This window comes from Pogoniulus pusillus, chromosome 10 (genome assembly GCF_015220805.1).
Source record: "Pogoniulus pusillus isolate bPogPus1 chromosome 10, bPogPus1.pri, whole genome shotgun sequence".
Lineage (NCBI taxonomy): Eukaryota > Metazoa > Chordata > Aves > Piciformes > Lybiidae > Pogoniulus > Pogoniulus pusillus.
Window position 1 is genome coordinate 13,440,631 of NC_087273.1, and position 19,131 is coordinate 13,459,761.

Consider the following 19,131-nt stretch of genomic DNA (forward strand, 5'->3'; position numbering starts at 1 on the left):
ACGTCTGTCGGCCGCCGCGCAGCTCTCAAGTTCCTTCAAAGGCTGCTTTACAGTTAAGACGCAAGCCCTCCCGCCGTCACGTCCCTCTGTCCGAAACCCCCGCCGCCCTGACTCCCCCCTCACTGCACTCAGGAGCGGGAAGTTACAAACAATCCCCTCTTCGCCATACCCCCCTCCCCCCCGCCCTCGGTGGCCGCCGGGACAGACCCCCATGTGCGCGGAGCCTCGGCCGGGTGGGGCGGGGCGGAGGGCGGGGCAGGGGGTGGGGCGGCCAATGGGAAGCCGTGGGGGGAGCCGTCGGCGGCCGTCAAGAGGGAAGGGATCAATGAGCGCCGGGCGAAGTTGTGGCCGGACGGCGGCAGCGAGCACCGCGGCTGTGGATTACAAACCCGGCGGCGTTCCGCATCGACGCTGAGCGCCTGGGCATGCTGGCGGGGCGGCGGCCGTTGAGGAGCAGCAGAACGCGGCGCTCCCGACGGTAGCGACGGGGGCTGCAGATTGGCGATGCGGCGCAGCGGCCCTGGCCGCCCCCGAGCCCCGGAGAGGCGGCGGGAGGAGAGGCGGCGGCAGCAGCAGCGACATAGGAAAAGCGTCCCGTGAGCGCGGCGCGCCGGAGGGTCTGCTCCCGTCCGTGGCGGGGCAGAGCGAGCGGAGCCTCTGTGGGTGAGGAGAGAAGAGAAGAAGCGAGAGCGCGGGGAGGTGGACTCCAGCGGGGTACCGCGGAGAGCAGCGGCCCCACGGCGCTGCACTCCCGGGGCGCCATGGGCCGCCCACCCGCCGTCCACGGAGCCCCGCTGCCCGTTCTGCTGCTGCCGCTGCTGCTGCTTCTGCCGCCGCTGCTACCGCTGGGCGCCGCCGCCGAGCCCCGCCAAGTCTTCCAGGTGCTGGAGGAGCAACCGCCCGGCACCTGGGTGGGCACCATCGCCACTCGCCCGGGGTTCACCTACCGTCTGAGCGAGAGTCACGCCCTCTTCGCCATCAATGCCACCTCGGGGTCCCTGTACACCCGCGCCACCATCGACCGCGAGAGCTTGGCCAGCGATGTAGTGGACCTGGTCGTGCTCTCTAGCCAGCCCACCTACCCCAGCGAGGTACGAGTCCTGGTGCTCGACCTCAACGACAACGCGCCCGTCTTCCCCGACCCCTCCATCGTGGTGACTTTCAAGGAGGACACAGGCAGCGGGCGCCAGCTTATCCTGGACACGGCTACCGATGCCGACAGTGGCACTAATGGTGTAGACCACGGCTCCTACCGCATCGTGGCTGGCAATGAGGAGGGGCGCTTCCGTCTGAACATCACCCTCAACCCCAGCGGTGAAGGAGCTTTTTTGCACCTGGTTTCTAGGGGTGGGCTGGACCGGGAAGCCACCCCCACCTACCAGCTGTTGGTACAAGTGGAGGACAAGGGTGAGCCCCGTCGGCGGGGGTACCTTCAGGTTAATGTTACTGTCCAGGACATCAATGACAACCCGCCCGTCTTCAGCCAGACCCTTTACCAGGCACGAGTGCCTGAGGATGCACCTGTTGGGGCCAGCATTCTTCAGGTGGCTGCAGCTGATGCTGATGAAGGCACCAATGCTGACATTCGCTACCGCCTGGAAGGAGGTGATGGTGGTGGTGGGGAGGGAGCTGGTAGCTTCCCGTTTGAGGTGGACCCTGAGAGCGGGGTGATTCGAATCCGGGAGCGCTTGGACTATGAGATGCGACAGCAGTACTCGCTGACAGTGCAGGCCATGGACCGAGGGGTGCCCCCGCTGAGCAGCCGGGCTGAGGCCCTAATCCGTCTGCTCGACGTCAATGACAACGAACCCCGGGTGAAGTTTCGCTACTTCCCTGCCACTTCCCGCTTTGCCTCTGTGGACGAGAACGCAGCCCCTGGCACGGTGGTGGCCCTGCTGACGGTGAGCGATGCTGACTCCCCCGCAGCCAACGGGAACATCTCTGTGTCAATCCTGGCAGGAAACGAGCAGCGGCACTTTGAGGTGCACAGCAGTAAGGTGCCCAACCTCAGCCTTATAAAAGTAGCAGCTGCGCTGGACCGGGAACGTATCCCAGCCTATAACCTTACGGTGGCAGTGGCAGATAATTATGGGGCCCCGCCACCACCCCCGGGCTCCCCAACTTCTTCCCTTTCCCCTGAAGGGGCGGTGGCAGCTCCTGTGAGCCGCTCGTCAGTAGCTAGCCTGGTGATTTTTGTGAATGACATTAACGACCACCCTCCTGTCTTTGGGCAGTCAATCTACTGGGTGAACATCAGTGAGGAGGTGCCAATGGGCAGCTATGTGCGGGGCCTAAGTGCTACAGACCGTGACTCGGGCCTCAATGCCAACCTCAAATACAGCATTGTCTCGGGCAATGAGCTTGGCTGGTTCCGTATCAGTGAGCACAGCGGGCTGGTCACCACAGCTGGCCCCAAGGGTGGCACTGCTGGGCATGCTGCAGGCATGCCCATCTCCAGCGGGCTGGACCGGGAGACTGCATCTCAGGTGGTGCTCAACATCAGTGCCCGTGACCAAGGTGTGCAGCCCAAGTTCTCTTATGCACAGTTGGTGGTGACTATTCTGGATGTCAATGACAACAAACCTCGCTTCAGTCAACCTGAGGGCTACCAGGTGTCCCTGGCTGAAAACTCTCCATCAGGAACTGAGCTGCTGGTCCTAAGTGCCACAGATGGGGACCTGGGGGACAATGGGACTGTCCGCTTCTCCCTGCAAGAAGCTGAGCCACTGCTGGCAGCAGTTGGCCCCTCCTCAGTGACCTCTCGCCAGATCTTTCGTTTGGATCCTGTATCAGGCAAACTCAGCACTATCTCACAGCTGGACCGGGAGGAGCAGGCTCACTTTTCCCTGCAGGTCCTGGCCACTGATTTGGGCTCTCCTCCCCTTTCTTCAATAACCAGAGTTAATGTGAGTCTCCTAGATGTTAATGACAATAGCCCTGTGTTCTACCCAGTTCAGTATTTTGCCCATATCCAAGAGAATGAGCCAGCTGGAAGCTATGTGACCACTGTGTCTGCCACGGACCCTGATCTGGGACCCAATGGGACTGTCAAGTACAGCATCTCAGCTGGAGACACCTCCAGATTTCAGGTCCATGGTCAGACAGGGATTATCACAACAAAAATAGCCCTTGACAGGGAGGAGAAAACTGCGTACCAGTTGCAGATTGTGGCCACTGACGGTGGCCATCTTCAGTCACAGAACCAAGCCATTGTCACCATCACTGTCTTGGACACCCAGGACAATCCACCTGTTTTCAGTCAGGGCATGTACAGTTTTGTTGTCTTTGAAAATGTTGCCCTAGGTTACCACGTAGGTACTGTTTTTGCTTCCACCATGGACCTCAACATCAACATCAGTTACCTTATTACAACAGGTGACCAAAGGGGCATGTTTGCTATCAACAGAGCTACAGGGCAGATCACCACAGCCAGTATCATAGACAGGGAGGAGCAAGCATTTTACCAGCTGAAGGTGGTTGCTAGTGGTGGGGCAATAACTGGAGATGCTATGGTCAACATAACTGTCAAAGACCTAAATGACAATTCTCCACACTTTGTTCATGCAGTGGAAAGCGTAAATGTGGTGGAGAACTGGAAAGCTGGGCATACTATATTCCAGGCCAAAGCTGTTGATCCTGATGAAGGTGTTAATGGCATGGTCCTTTACAGCCTTAAGCAAAACCCAAAGGGCTTGTTTTCAATCAATGAACAAACAGGTGCCATAAGCTTAGTAGGACCACTGGACATAAATGTTGGGTCTTACCAGGTTGAAATCCTGGCCTCGGATATGGGGGTGCCACAGCTGTTCTCCAACTTCATCCTGACTGTCTCTGTCCATGACGTGAATGATAACCCGCCTGTGTTTGACCAGCTTTCCTATGAAATTACTATTTTGGAGTCAGAGCCTGTGAATTCCAGGTTCTTTAAGGTGCAGGCTTCTGACAAAGACTCGGGAGTGAACGGTGAAATAGCTTACAGTATAATTGAAGGAAATACTGGGGATGCCTTTGGCATATTCCCAGATGGTCAGCTGTACATAAAAAGTGAACTGGACCGTGAACTTCAGGAAAGATATGTTTTGCTGGTTGTTGCCTCTGATAGCGCAGTGGAACCACTCAATGCTACTGTGAACGTTACTGTGATTCTGGAGGATGTAAATGATAACAGACCCCTCTTCAACAGTACCAACTATGTGTTCTATTTTGAAGAGGAGCAGAGGGGTGGATCCTGTGTCGGTAAAATAAGTGCTATGGATAAAGACTTTGGGCTGAATGGGGAAGTCAGGTATTCATTTGAGCACATGCAGCCAGATTTTGAGCTGAACACAGTGACTGGGGAAATAAGGAGCACTCATCAGTTTGACAGAGAAGCTCTCATGAGACAAAGGGGAGCAGCAGTATTTAGTCTCACTGTGATAGCAACAGATCAGGGGTTGCCAAAGCCTCTAAAGGATCAGGCAACTGTGCAAATCTACATGAAGGACATCAATGATAATGCCCCCAAATTTCTGAAAGATCTCTACCAGGCTACAATATCCGAATTGGCAGCAAATCTGACACAGGTCCTGAGAGTTTCTGCCTCAGATGTTGATGAAGGGGTTAATGGCTTGATTCACTACTCTGTAATCAAGGGAAATGAAGAAAACCAGTTTGCAATAGACAGTAGCACGGGCCAAGTGACCTTAGTAGGCAAGTTAGATCATGAAGCTACTGCATCATATTCACTTGTCATCCAAGCAGTAGACTCTGGGGCAGTTTCCCTAAGTTCAACTTGCATGTTGAGCATTGATGTACTGGATGAAAATGACAACAGTCCTTCCTTCCCTAAATCAACTTTGTTAGTGGATGTCTTGGAAAATATGAGAGTTGGTGAACTTGTATCATCTGTCACTGCCACTGATTCTGATTCAGGTGACAATGCTGACCTCCACTATAGCATTACAGGAACAAACAATCATGGGACTTTTAGCATCAGTCCCAACACTGGTAGCCTTTTTCTTGCAAAGAAACTGGACTTTGAGACACAATCTCTATATAAGCTAAATATAACAGCAAAAGACCAAGGAAGGCCACCACGGTCATCTACAATGTCAGTGGTAATACATGTTAGGGATTTTAATGACAACCCTCCTAATTTTCCTCCAGGGGATATCTTTAAGTCTATCATTGAAAATGTTCCTGTTGGTAGTTCTGTCATTTCTGTGACTGCTCAGGATCCAGATGCAGATATTAATGGGCAGTTAACATATGCAATTGTTCAGCAGATGCCAAGAGGTAATCACTTCCGAATAGACGAAGTGAGAGGAACAATATTTACCAATGCTGAAATAGATCGTGAGTTTGCTAATCTCTTTGAGTTAACAGTCAAGGCCACTGATCAGGCTGTCCCTGTGGAGTCCAGACGGTTTGCTTTGAAGAACGTGACCATTTTGGTGACTGATCAAAATGACAATGTTCCTGTGTTTGTATCACAAAATGCTCTCGCAGCCGACCCCTCGGTTGTGATCGGTTCAATCCTAACAACAATTATTGCTGCAGATCCCGATGAGGGTGCCAATGGAGAGGTGGAATATGAAATAGTCAATGGAGACACTGAAACCTTCATTGTGGATCGCTATAGTGGAGATTTGAGAGTGGCATCAGCTTTGGTGCCTTCTCAGCTCATCTACAATCTCATAGTTTCTGCCACAGACCTTGGCCTCGAAAGGAGGAAATCCACCACTGAGATGACTATAATTCTGCAGGGGGTCGATGGGCCTGTCTTCACTCAGCCCAAATACATAACCATCTTAAAAGAAGGTGAGCCTATTGGGACAAACGTCATCTCCATCGAAGCAGCAAGTCCACGGGGCTCTGAAGCTCAGGTGGAATACTACATCGTGTCGGTTCGATGCGAAGAGAAAAGCCTTGGGCGCCTCTTCACCATTGGGCGACACACTGGTGTCATCCAGACTGCAGCCATTTTGGACAGAGAGCAAGGAGCACGTCTGTACCTGGTGGATGTTTATGCCATAGAGAAGACATCTGTTTTGCCTCGCACACAACGAGCAGAGGTAAGGTTTTTGCTCAGTAATTATCTACCTGTTTGCTGTCTAAACCGGCTGTTTCATGGTTTGCTTGTTAGTAGTTCTGTAGATGCTAGTGCACAGCAGAAGACCTGAAAGCTAAGTCTGCTGGTTCATTAGTTCAAGATAACCTTACAATTACTGTCACTCAAATTGTTTTACTTGAAGCTGCTTCTAGGAATTCAAGAGATAGGTGGAGTGTTTAAATTTGGCTCCTGTAGGCACAATGTTGGTCAAATAAATTTTAGATACTAAATGATTTAGGTGCTAAAAACTTTAATCAGAGGTATTTGGGAGTTTTGCATGCCTTCTCATTTTAGCAGTCACTAATTATTTTAAGTCTGTCTGTTCCTGTGTGAATTATTACCAAACTTCTATCACTAAGGTCACTGTTGGCATTTGTCTGAGGACTGGCTGGTAGGATATCGCTCTGGACAGCTCATCTCCTCTCAGGTCTTGAATGTGTTTAGCATCCTGGGCTGGTTAAGTCCTTCAGATAGGTGTCCCCAGGCATTTCCAGTTCAGATTACTTCTTTACCCTCACTGATGAGTATGAAAACAGTCTTGTTTCTGTTCTGTTGGATGTGAAAGACATTTAAAATACAACATTTTAGCTGGTATCTCTACCTATCACAAAGCCATTCGCCTTGACTGAAGAGTCTTCAAAATTCTTTGACTTTAAATATCCTATGCTTGACTTACTTGAGGAGCAAAGGGTGGAAGCCAGGATTGGAACATCATCTGTACAGAACTGATGTTTTGCTTGCTCAATCTAGTAGTTGAGCCACAAAGCTGATTGTTTATACTGTACATGTCTTCTGTGGCAATACTGAGAAGCCTGGTGTGAAAGGGGGCCTTGTGTTTGTTTTAAGTTGCACCATTGTCTAGAGCTGCCTTTGCACCTCATGATGAGCCATTTGATGTGGCAGTTGCTGGAAACTTGGGACGGGCACTTTAGAGTGGGTCAACCACCAGAGGATGCTGGTAGTGTGTAGTGGTTCAACATTTCTCTCACCAGCTGAACAGCTTACCTCAATATTGCATAGCCCTGTGCATCCCAGAGTTGTCCTAGCTATACTTCCTCTAGGGAACTGTGTCTTAGTTTTGAGCCACAGAGGACACTGAGCTGGTTTGGGTTATTGTTGGTTTTGGTGTTGTGGTTGCTTTGTTTGTTTGTTTGTTTGACATGGTGTTTCTAATTCTTACTTCTGTTGTTGTTTTACTGTAGTTGAAGTTATAAACCTGTAAACATCATACCTCACTCTCCTCTGTTGGCAGGGACTGGTGCTCTGCAAAGTAATTGTTAGGCAGGGAGTTCAGACTCACTGATCAAACTGTGGTAGGCAGTGTTCAGACTCAAAGATTCCTTGGCACGTCTGTGGGAGAGCTCACCTTAGTGTGTTAGGTGCTGTTGATTATCATGTCTCGAAGAGCAGTAATGTATTGGAAAATGACCTGTTCTGCTAGTGCTGCTGGTTTAAATAAGTCATGCTGGTTTTGAGAAGGTTCCTGTTACATTGGTTATGTGTTTGGACTCCTCACAGTAACTTGTAAAAGATGAAACTTGGGTGTTTTGTTTTACATTTTTATTGTTGACTTGTGTTTTGCCTTGTTGGAGACTTGTTTTGAGGGTTAACCCTTTGTCAGTGGGTATTTACTTCACAGTCATAGAGTGCATCAGGTTGGAAGGGACCCTCAAAGGTCATCTTGTCCAACCTCCCTGCAGTGAGCAGGGACATCTCCAACTATATCAGATTGCTCAGACACTCATCAAGTTTGTACTTGAATGTCTCTAGGGACGTGGCTTCCACTAGCTCTCTGGCAACCTATTCCATAGTTTCACTGTCTTCATTGTGAAGAACTTCCTCCTAATGTCCAATCTAAAGCTACCCTGCTCTAGTTTCAAACCATAGTTTCTTTTTCTATCACAAGCCCCTGTAAAAAGTCCCTCTCCAGCTTTCTTGCAGGGCCCCTTCAGCTACTGGGAGGCTGCTGTAAGGTCTCCCAGAGCCTTCTCCAGGGTGAGCAGCTGCAAGTCTCATTCTGTCCTTATGTGAGAGCTCCAACACTCTGATCGTGTCTGTCACTCTCCTCTGGACTCGCTCTAGCAGGCCCATGTCCTTGCGTTGAGGACTCACCACAGCAGAGTAGCAGAAGCAGCTCTCTGGACCTGCTTGCCATGCTGCTTTGGATGCAGCCCAGGCTGCCACTGGCGTTCTGAGCTGCAAGTGCACACTGCTGGCACCCCCAAGGCAGCCTCTGCAAGGCAGCCTCTGCAAGGCAGCCTCTGCAAGGCAGCCTCTGCAAGGCAGCCTCTGCAAGGCAGCCTCTGCAAGGCAGCCTCTGCAAGGCAGCCTCTGCAAGGCAGCCTCTGCAAGGCAGCCTCTGCAAGGCAGCCTCTGCAAGGCAGCCTCTGCAAGGCAGCCTCTGCAAGGCAGCCGCCGGTCTCATCACCTCCAGCCCGGACTGATATGGCGGGGCGGACCCGACCCAGGGGCAGAACCTCCGCGCTCTGCCGTGGGGGCTGGGTGGAATGTGACCCCGCGCATGGCAGACGGTGCCATGGCACTTGGGTGGCACACGTCTTAACCACAGCCGCCCCTCCAAAGCAGCGCTTTCCACACCAGCCGGCTGCTGCCGGCGCCCGCCCTCGGGCTTCCCCGGGCAGCCCCTGCGCGCCTCAGCCCAGGCACAGCAGAGCAGAGCGCCAGCGGCTGCGGCCTGCCTGGCCCCAGCGCTCCCCTGCCGCCGCCGGGCGCCCTTGGTGCTTCGCTCCGTGCGGCTTTCTTGACTGGAGAAGTGATCACCGGAGACCCTATGGTAGCAGTAGTCTCTCATATTGTGCTTAATATTCAGGCTTGGTGAGCAGGGAAGAGAGTAACCATTGAAACTTGGTGCAGAATTTGTGTTGCTGCCTACAAACCGCTCCCGAAATCAAAAGCAAATGTTTCGTTCTGCACGAGTAGGGAGCTAGGATTTGCTGTGATTTCATATCGTGTCTTTAGAGCTGCTAAAATGCTGCTTCTTCCAAACCTCAATCGGGTGTCTGTGCTTCTTCAGGAGTACATAAATTACAGTAATCTATCAACTACAGAAGGCATAACCACGGGCAGCCTTCCTCTTGACTGAGTTTCTCTGCAGTGGCTCTCGCTGCCCCACACTCGAACGAGAAGCGGCGACAGCGATGTTCTTTCTGCGTGCTGGCAGTGGGTGCTGAATAAGCAGTGCAGCTTTTTCCCCGTGTTGCTTTTGGATGGTGACTCTTTGGGGGATTTGGTTTGATGTATGCTGCACACATGTTTTGGTCTTAGAATTTGCTGCCAGTCTTCTTTCACACAGATGCAGCCAGTACCCAAGTGAGCGAGCTGCTGCCTCTTATCTTTGGAAACCCACCTTAAAGCACACTAATACTGAAGTCTTTTGGGTCAGATGTGGGAGTGAGAAGGTTTGATGGTTTGTTTTAGTCCTGGCTTATAAAGTGGTGGCTGGAGTGGTGGGATAACCAGAACACTGACAAAGTACAATGAATAGGCATGAACCTGTAGCTGCAATACTGACCTGTAAGTGTCTCAGCATTTTGTTGGTATCTACTTGGCAGGATGAAGGCTGAGTCACTCTTAGATTCCCCCTGGAAAAGTCATCTGTAAATCATTGCTGCTGACTAAGTCCAGTAGGTCTGGTACCGCTGTACCTGACAGCTTTCTGAGTACAGGAGCTGGATATAAGGTTTGTTTGTTTTGTGTTTAGTTGTTTGTGAGGAATAAGCTTGAGCACTGTGCATTTTCTTTCTTCGTTTTCTTAGGATGAGTATGTTGGGTTTTGTTTCTGGATGTGGCTAAAGAAAAAGGGAAAGCACTAACAGGACACACTTAACACCTTCTATCGCATCAGTCTTAGCCACTATCACAGGCAGCTGCATCAAGAGAACTGTGGCCATGAGGGCAAGGGAGGGGATTCCCTTGTGAGACACCCCCCCCTCCCCTGGAGTACTGTGTGCAGTTCTGGAGCCCCCAACACAAGAAGGACATGGAATTGTTGGAGTGAGTCCACAGGAGACCACGAAGATGCTCGGAGAGCTGCATCAGCTCTGCTATGAGGACAGGCTATGAGAGTTGGGGCTCTTCATCCTGGAGAAGAGAAGCCATCAAGAAGACCTTGTAGTGGCCTTCAAGTACCTGAGGGGAACCTACAGGAGGGCTAGGGAGGGACTATTTACAAGGATCTTGTAATGACAGTACAAAGAGTAATGGGTTTAAACTGGCAGAGGGGAGGTTTAAACTAGATGTTAGGAAGAAGTTGTTTGCAGTGAGGGTGGTGAAACACTGGCACAGGTTGCCCAGGGAGGTTGTGGCTGCTCCCTCCCTGGAAGTGTTCAAGGCCAGTTTGGATGAGGCCTTCAGTGACCTGTTCTAGTGGGAGGTGTCCCTGCCTGTGGTGGGGGTTTGGAACTGGATGGTCTTTGAAGTCCCTCCCAACCTAAACCATTCTATGATTTTCCTTCTCTGTTTTCTTATGATGAGTGTGTTGGGTTTTGTTTCTGGATGGCTAAAGAAAAGGGGAAAGCAATAACAGGACATGCTTAACACCTCCTATGTTCTTATTAGAATCATAGAATCAACCAGGTTGGAAGAGACCTCCAAGATCATCCAGTCCAACCTATCACCCTGCCCTATCCAATCAACTAGACCATGGCACTAAGTGCCTCATACACATTCGATGCCAGACATCATCTTGGTTGCACTGTGACATATGTGTGAACCACAGAGCACTTGGAGGTACTCCTTGTTAAAATTGCTGTCTGAGATTGATGGGGAGAGCAGCAGCCACAAGGAAGTTAATAAATCCTTTGTCCGATGCAGGCGTTAGGACTGGTTTTAGGTGGCAGATATCTGGTGTGAAATAGAGATATTTACAGCCTCGAAGTAGTGACTGGCTTTTGTCTAGCCAGCAGGCAGTATAAAAGAAGAGCTGGTTTGCATGAAACTACTTGTTCTAGAGGTAAAGCAATGCTTGTCCTTGGGAAATGGGGTGAGTGTTATGTTTTTTCCTGAATTTTGTCGTTAAACTTTTCCTTCCCCCTCCAACTGTATTGGAAGGATCCGTGCAACACTTCAGCTGAAAAGAAATCTTTCCATCTTTTCTCACCCATCCCTGGGAGTTGCCCCATAGGGTCAGACTATAGATCCATGGATCTTCTAGCTACTGAGACTGCACATTAGCCCTGTTTGGAAAGGAGGTCCAAGGGAAGAGCTGTGCAATGGCAGGACTAGGGGGAAGGGGCATCCCTCCTGAACCCAAAGCAGTTGACACACCTTGAAACTGAAGGCTTGCCTTGTATTTTCACTAAAGCAACAGCAAAGATTTTCCCTAGGAAACAAAGAACAGCTTATTTACAGTTTGTGGCTTAATTTTCTTTAGCACAAGTTTTCGTTCTTCTGTATGTTTTGGTGCTCGTTGTTAAAGCGTGGGGAGAAAAGGAGGTGTGGTGTGCTCAGGAAAGTGCAAGCTGTGAGGAAAAGCCTTATGCTTGAAGTACCAAACGCTTTGAGACTTGCAAAGAAATCCCAAGTGCTGGGTTCGTTGTGTTTTACAGCCAAGTGGGGTCATTTGGGGTGGTAGTTATTGAATTTGAAAGCTTTTAAAAATATTTTGGACTTCTGGCTTGTTGCTGTGTAATTGACAATGTCACATCAGATGATTTGACATTCTGTGGATATGTTCTGGGGTCAGTCTTAGATTTTTCTCCCTCTTTTTTAATCAGTAGGTGTTGCATTGTTCTTGGATTAGAAAATACAATAAGTGTCCTGAAGACCTTCTGGTTGTCATCTTATGTGTTTATGCTGAAAGAAACTCAGTAATTGCTTAGCTCCTTTCTCCTGGCTCTTCAACACAATTTTTCTGTTAACCTCTTCAGGCAGGGCTGAGAGTTTCATCATCATTCTTTTATTTCTAATGTGGAATGACTAATGCACATTAGCATCACTTGAAGCCCTACCTCACAAAACAATGCTTGTATGCTGTGGTATATTTTGGGTGGTTGTGTGTTGTACCCTGCTGCTCGGCTGGCAGAAACAATAGGAACACAAGGACAATACCTCATCTTCTGTGCTGTGTTACTAGGGATTAAATGGTATTAGGCAGGATCTCTAGTTTGCATGTTTAACCCCTTGGTGGATGGCTTCCTTGAAGGGAGTGGTGGATTTGCTAGGCACCAGTGTGTATCAGATGTGAGAAGTGAGAGGGTAACAGTTTGAGTGGTAAACTGAACATATTTCATCTACTTTAAAAGCTAAGCTATGAAACTGTTTAAGGAAGGGGAAGGAGAATGTAAATGAGGAAAATGTAGATGGAGTTGTTTTGAAGGCTGAAAGGCTTAGGAGAGGCAAATAAGTGACCTTAGTTAGCACTTCTTACTGGTGAATGCTCTCAAAAGAGGAGTAATTGTCTTCATTGAGAGGTTGGACTAGTTGACCTTTAAAGGTTCCTTCAAACTCAAAGCCTGCTGTGATTCGTTTTTAAACAGGGAAACATGAAACACTGAGTTCATTTTTCATGTGTAGCTGCTCTCATGCTATCATTGGTTGGCTCTGTTAGGAAGCTTGACTGAATCAGGTGAGACTTATCTCCCAGATCCATAATCTAGGATTGAAGTGTGGTAGGGTGTGGGGTTTTGGGTTTCTTTACTTATTTCATCAGGAAAGATATGGTGATTCTAGGCAATTCTTATTGCTAGCATAATAAAGATCTAGACATGAATGAAGGCAAGTGAAGAACGAAAATTATGGTGCATTTTGCTTTGACTCAGTGTGAGCTGTAGCCATGGCCCTAACACCCCAATTGCATGATGTAACTAGCTTATGTGGAGCTTTTTGACTCAGCCCAGCCTAGGTACCGTGACTTAGCTAGTTCTCTGGCACTTGTGGTCTGTCAGTGGACCTAAGAGTGAGAGGGAGGTACTCAAAAACTGCATCCCTCACTGTATTTGTTTGGTGAAGAGCTCTGGAAACCCAGACTTGAACAGGAAAGATGCTGCTAAGCAGGAGGGACAGAGTATCTTGCAGGACAAGTTGCTTGAGCCATAGGAGCACAGTGCATCCTATATGCTGTTAGGGCTGGGTACCACTTCAGGGGGGTGGGCCTAGACCTAACATCCCTCTGGGAGAGAGGAAAGGGTGGACTGGTGAGGCAAAACATTGAAGGTGTTACTTTTCTAACAGAGCTGAGTGGTGGTGGAGTGCTTTAAATGTATTGAGAGAGTCTGAAACTCATTTCAGAGGAGTCTTATCTAGCATGTCTTTTATTTACCAGCGCAAAAAGAACAATGGGGTATTCCTTGTATTCATACTATTTATAAATCATCTTATTCTTCAGTGATACATGGCACACTAATTGTAGCTTGACAAAGGAAACTGCTTACGAAACATTTGAGTAAACAATGAAAAACTAAGTCTGCTGCCCTGTCCCAGCTCCAAAGCCAGGGTTTTTTTTGTTCTTCTTAGTGCTGGTATTGCTCATTCTGCTGCTGTTGTCATTTGTACTGATCTGAAAAGGGATCTCTAAGTGCTCCTTGAGCTAGAGTGGGAGATGAATGTGCCTTATGTTAAACTGTTCCAAACCAATTTGTGAGTTTCAGTGTAATGTTGTCTTTTTTTTTTTTTTTTCATGTGCTCTAATTTCTTTAATGATTCTACCATGCTACATTTTCTTAATATCTAGAATTTCTCATTACTTTGCTCATTTAGCAGCCTCTGGGCATTTTTGTGTGTGAGGTCACCTCATAACTTTTTTCTAATGCTAAAAATCACTAGGCTTTAAAACTAACATTCTTTATTATGGAAAATATTATTTTTCACATGTCTCTAATGCAAACACCAGAAATAATAGCCAAAAACCAGTGCTAAACTTTCATGTGCTTATTTTTGCTAAGTGTTAAATTCTTCATAGAAATCTCTAAATGACTCTGGGGTTCTATTGATGTTAATAAGCCAGTCCTTTTCCATGTAAAGTGATACCCTCCCAGAGCTGCTGGAGTGCAGGTTTCTTTCCGTGGATTAGTGTTAGGTGAAGCAATTGGTGGCTGTTCAGTTAGGAGAGCTGCAGAAGTTGGTGACTCTTTGGTGCTTACCCTCTTCAGCTTTCATCGCTAGCTTCACTGGGGTAAGGCTACGTTGTTGTTGGCTCCTGAAATCTTTAGTATTGTCTTTTCCTGTTTCCTATTTGTATCTTGAACCTTGAGGCTGCATCTCATCAGAGGATGCACATACTCTTTTAACTGATGGGAAAAGGCCTCAGATGTTTCCATCACAGGATGTTAGGAATTTGAAGGAACCTCCATACATTGAGTCCAGCCCCCTTGACAGAGCAGGACTGTAGAATCTAGCTCAGGTTGCAGAGGAATGCATTCAGACAGGGCTTGAAAGTCTCCAGAGAAGGAGACTCCACAACCTCTCTGGGAGCCTGTTCCAGTGCTCTGCCACTCCTACAGTCAAGAAGTTCTTCCTCATGTTGAGGTGGAATTTACTGTGCTGTAGGGCATACCCATTGCCCCTTGTCCTATCACAGGGTGCTACTGAGAACAGTTTATCCCCTTCTTCTTGACCCCCAGGCCTCAGATATTCATAAACATTGATTAGATTCCCTCTAAGTTTTCTCTTCACCAGATCAAGCAGCTTCAGGTCCCTCAGCCTCTCCTCACAGGGCAATGCTCCAGCCCCTTCGTCTCCGTAGCCCTGTTTTGGACTCTCTCCACTAAATCCCTGTCTATCCTGAACTGGGGAGACCAAAACTTAAAGCACTATTCTAGGTGAGGTCTCATCAGGGCAGAGTAGAAAAGGAGGAGAACCTTCCTCATTCTGCTGGCCGCACTCCTCATAATGCACCCCAAACTCCATGGCCTCTTTTAAGTCTTTTCAGAGGTGGCGTATCATTGAACCGTTGCTGCAAGGGTCATTTCCCACCCCTCCAACAGCAAGGTGTCTGGCAAATGTATATCAAAGGATCCCCTAAACATGACATAGTTGTGTGGCTATAGTTTGTTTTAATTGTGTCTAGACTAGGGAGTGGCATTACTGTTAAGTCAGTTTGGTTTCTTACCCATGTAACCATGTCTGTGCAAAACCTCTGTGTAGACAAGCCTTAATACTCTTGGGTTCTAATTAGGAAAGAAATTTATGGTGACTAAAATTGAAGCAAAACAAAGAGGTTTTTTTCTAACACATTTTTGCAATCAGGGAGAGTGATGCCAGATCAGTGTGGTACATCAATACCATACTGATTTGTTCCATAAATTTATAGCCTTGTTTCACTTTGCCAAAAATAATACCAGATATGTTAGAGAAACTGTGTCTTTGTTTTGCTGTGATATTTTGCTCTCCTCTACTAAATCTTATTTTCAATTAGAGCCTCAGCCTGGGCTGTCACTCAGGTTTGTTTTTGTAGTGATCTATTTTTGTTTACTTCCTCAGAGCAATAACATACCAAAAGGACAGTAGAACAGATGGAAACTGATAGCTATGATTGCACTGTAAAAATACGCATTGTCGTATTAGTTAATGCTAAAGAGCTCCAAAGAGCCTGCTATGAACTGGTGATTTATGTGCCAACAGCAGAGAGTAACAAAACAGGCATTTGCCTTATTTCATATTCTGCACATACAAATTGTTACTAGGCTGTTGCTTGTCTTGCCATAGTGATCTATGCCCCATAGTAGTGTAAGGGTTCTACTATGTTTAACACAAACATCCAGCTCTACGGATAGAAGGATGTGCTCGTGGTGACAACATTCAACTCGTAGATTGATTAAGGCTGGAAAAGACCTCCAAGATGATCAAATGTTAACCCAACACTGCCAAGTCCACCACTAAACCATTTCCCTCAGCACCACAGCTGCACGTCTTTTGGACACTTACAGGGATGGTGACTCCATCACCTCCCTCAGGAGCCTGCTCTGGCGCTTGACAAACCTTTTTTGGGAAGAAACTGTTCCTAACTGTTCCCAAACCTCCCCTGGCTATTTCCTCTATCACTTTTATCTAGGGAGAGGAGACCAACCCCCACCTTGCTTCAACCTCCTTTCAGGTAGTTGTAGGGTGTACCATGGGAAGGGAGACATGTAGAACCAACCTGCTCTCAAGCATGCTGTAAACACCAAAGGGATGGTGGATGCCCTATCCCTGAAAACATTCCAGGTGATGTTGGACAGGGCTCTGAGCAGACTTATCTAGCTGAAGACATCCCTGCTCGTTGCAGGGGGTTGGATTAGATAACCTTTAAAGATCCCTTCCAACCCAAAGTGTTCAATTATTCTACAGCTCTCTGGTGTTGCTGCTTATCACAGTATCAACAAGGTTGGAAGAGACCTCACAGATCATCAAGTCCAACCCTTTACCACAGAGCTCAAGGCTAGACCATGGCACCAAGTGCCACGTCCAATCTTGCCTTGAACAGCTCCAGGGACAGCGACTCCACCACCTCCCCGGGCAGCCCATTCCAGTGTCCAATGACTCTCTCAGTGAAGAACTTTCTCCTCACCTCCAGTCTAAATTTCCCCTGGTGCAGCCTGAGGCTGTGTCCTCTTGTTCTGGTGCTGGCCACCTGAGAGAAGAGAGCAACCTCCTCCTGGCCACAACCACTCCTCAGGTAGTTGTAGACAGCAATAAGGTCACCCCTGAGCCTCCCTCTCCTGGGGAGATATATTCCATTTTTATGCTTTTTGAAGCCTTTTAAGATGTATTTTTGTCCAAAATATGAAGGAGTAAAATATTTGAACTTTAAGTGCTTCAACTCTACTAACCTTTGGATTTTCAGGCAAAAGTGGTGTGTTGTGGTGGGTTGGTTTTTTTTTTTTGTTTTTTTTTTTTTTTTCCTTTTTGGTAGTTGCAGCATTTCTTGAAATCTAATCCAAAAGAAGATTATTAATACCAAGAGAAGATTCTAGGAATGTGTACATGTTGTTTCACCTAGTCAGATCTGTAGTCATATTTTAAAAAGCTCTGTTCAGAATTTATATCCTGCTTGGACCAAATTAATCTAAATTGCATCCAACACAAGACAGTGCTGAAAAATTCCAGCCATAGCAATTGGCTTTCCAAACAAGAATTCGTTGTGTAGCATTCTGAAGCAGCAGGGGAGAAAGAAAGCAACCAAACAAAAAAACCCCAGCCCCCCAAAAAGGCCCCAAACACCCCAAATCCCAAGGTCATATCGTGGGGTGTATATGTACAGTAAGATAGAAAAAAAGCACCACTTAAAACTTGAAGCTGCAGGTGTGGGTTTGCCACAGGCACTGCGTATGGGGAAATAGGTGAGAGTCATTTGCCATTGGAATGGGCTGCCCAGGGAGGTGGTGGAGTTGCTGTCCCTGGAGGTGTTCAAGAAAAGCCTGGCTGAGGCACTTAGTGCCATGGTCTAGTTGATTGGCTAGGGCTGGGTGCTAGGTTGGACTGGATGATCTTGGAGGTCTCTTCCAACCTGGTTGATTCTATGTTTATCTTGGAGATAAATTGTTCCTTAGAGAGCTCGAGAGTAAACAGAGTTGAGGGGTTTTCTTGTCACCTCCATTTTGGTTCATGTTTGATAAATTAAGAGAGTTCTACCTAATTAGTTCAGGGGAATAAACAAGGTGCCTGAGCTCTGGTACACATCTGTAGTATATGTGCTTAAAGCTTGAGTTTTCTTCTATCATATTACACTTCAGGTTCCTGGTGCTTTTCCCTACTCTACATTCATTATTCCTTTCAATACAACAAACCTTTTTCATCCATCAAAATGTCATGCAGTCTGAAATATGAAGACATGTTGCAATTACAAGGCTGTTTAGACACAGAAGGTGAACTCAGGAGTTTATTGCAGCCTTATTCTTTGGAGACCTGCCTTTTTGTTTGTGTCTGTTTAAATGACTTTTCTTCTGAGCATGATTCTGTTCCTTTTGATAATTGCCTAATAAAGTTTTTATGCCTCTTTGCTTTGAGAAAAGAATCTGAGCCTTTACAAATTAATGAAAATCCAGATTTTAACCCCAGTAGGATGATGTCAAGTTGTCTCAAAACTAATTTATGATGGCAGTGATGCTTTAGGAAGTAGAGTTTTTCTTTCCCATGTTTTCTCTCCTTAAGAGAACTCTTAAATCCTGTGCTTCTAACTTAGAATAGAATTGTTTTAGTTGGAAAAGACCTCTCCAATCAAGTCTAACTGTGCACCTAACACCACCGTGGCACTAAACCATGCCCCAAAGCGTCATGTCTACATGTCTGGTGTTTTTTTAACATGTCAAGAGGTGCTCCTGGGCAGTGCCTGACTTTTGAGGAGTCTCCTGCTTTTGCTTTAGTTTTCTATCTGATTTTTTTAACTCCAAATAATTCCTATGGTCAGGACTGACTATTTCTCATCATTTTTTCTGTGCCATGTTATCAAGTAGAGTTAAATTGATCATGTTGATATCATAATAAATTAAGCATTATCACTGATGCCTTTTAGTATTTCAAGTCCTTCCATCAACAGACCGAGGATGCTGCTTGACCTGTGTGCTGGTTGAGAGAGGAGGAAGTGGGAGTGGACTTTTTCTTGCCGGGCAGGACGCTATTGGGTAGGAGCAAGTTGTGCATATGCTTGCCAAAACACTTGGATCAGGCTAAAGGAACACAGATGGCTGAGACTGATAAAGGTGTCTCTTATTGTGTTGTGTTGTTTTTTTTCTGCCTGGTACTGTTTTGAGTTTGTGTGTGAGCACTGGGTAAGAGAGGAGGAAGGCAACCACAAGCTGCTGTGTAAATTCAATACTCCTGCTCGGTAGGATGCCAAAGGCTGGAGCAAAGCCCTCCTTTTAGGTTTCTATAACAAATGAACAATAATGTGTCCTGAGGGATTTATGTCATGCTGTCTGACCTTTGGTTCTTATCTGTGCATAGAAAAATCCTCATGCATTACTGAAAGTGGCTCCTAAAGTTGGACTGAGAAGCCCTAAAAGATATGGAGTGTCTCTGCTCATCAGCCATCTTGGTGCTAGCTTTCCTTGTACACGGCTTCTTTGTGTCTCCTTGTTCCTCTGGTCATTTATTGCCATGTGTTT

The 19,131-nt window shown here is 47.4% G+C and overlaps 1 protein-coding gene across 2 annotated transcripts in view; it reads left to right on the forward strand.

Annotated features, from left to right (window-relative positions):
- The first annotated feature begins 355 nt into the window (after positions 1-355).
- FAT4 (FAT atypical cadherin 4) overlaps positions 356-19,131 on the forward strand; it is a 192,244-nt gene continuing 173,468 nt past the window's right edge. For both annotated transcript variants that reach the window (XM_064149965.1, XM_064149966.1), the window contains exon 1: positions 356-6,053. In XM_064149965.1, the coding sequence (XP_064006035.1) occupies positions 762-6,053 (5,292 nt within the window). In that variant the 5' untranslated portion in view covers positions 356-761. The remainder of the gene's footprint in view (positions 6,054-19,131) is intronic.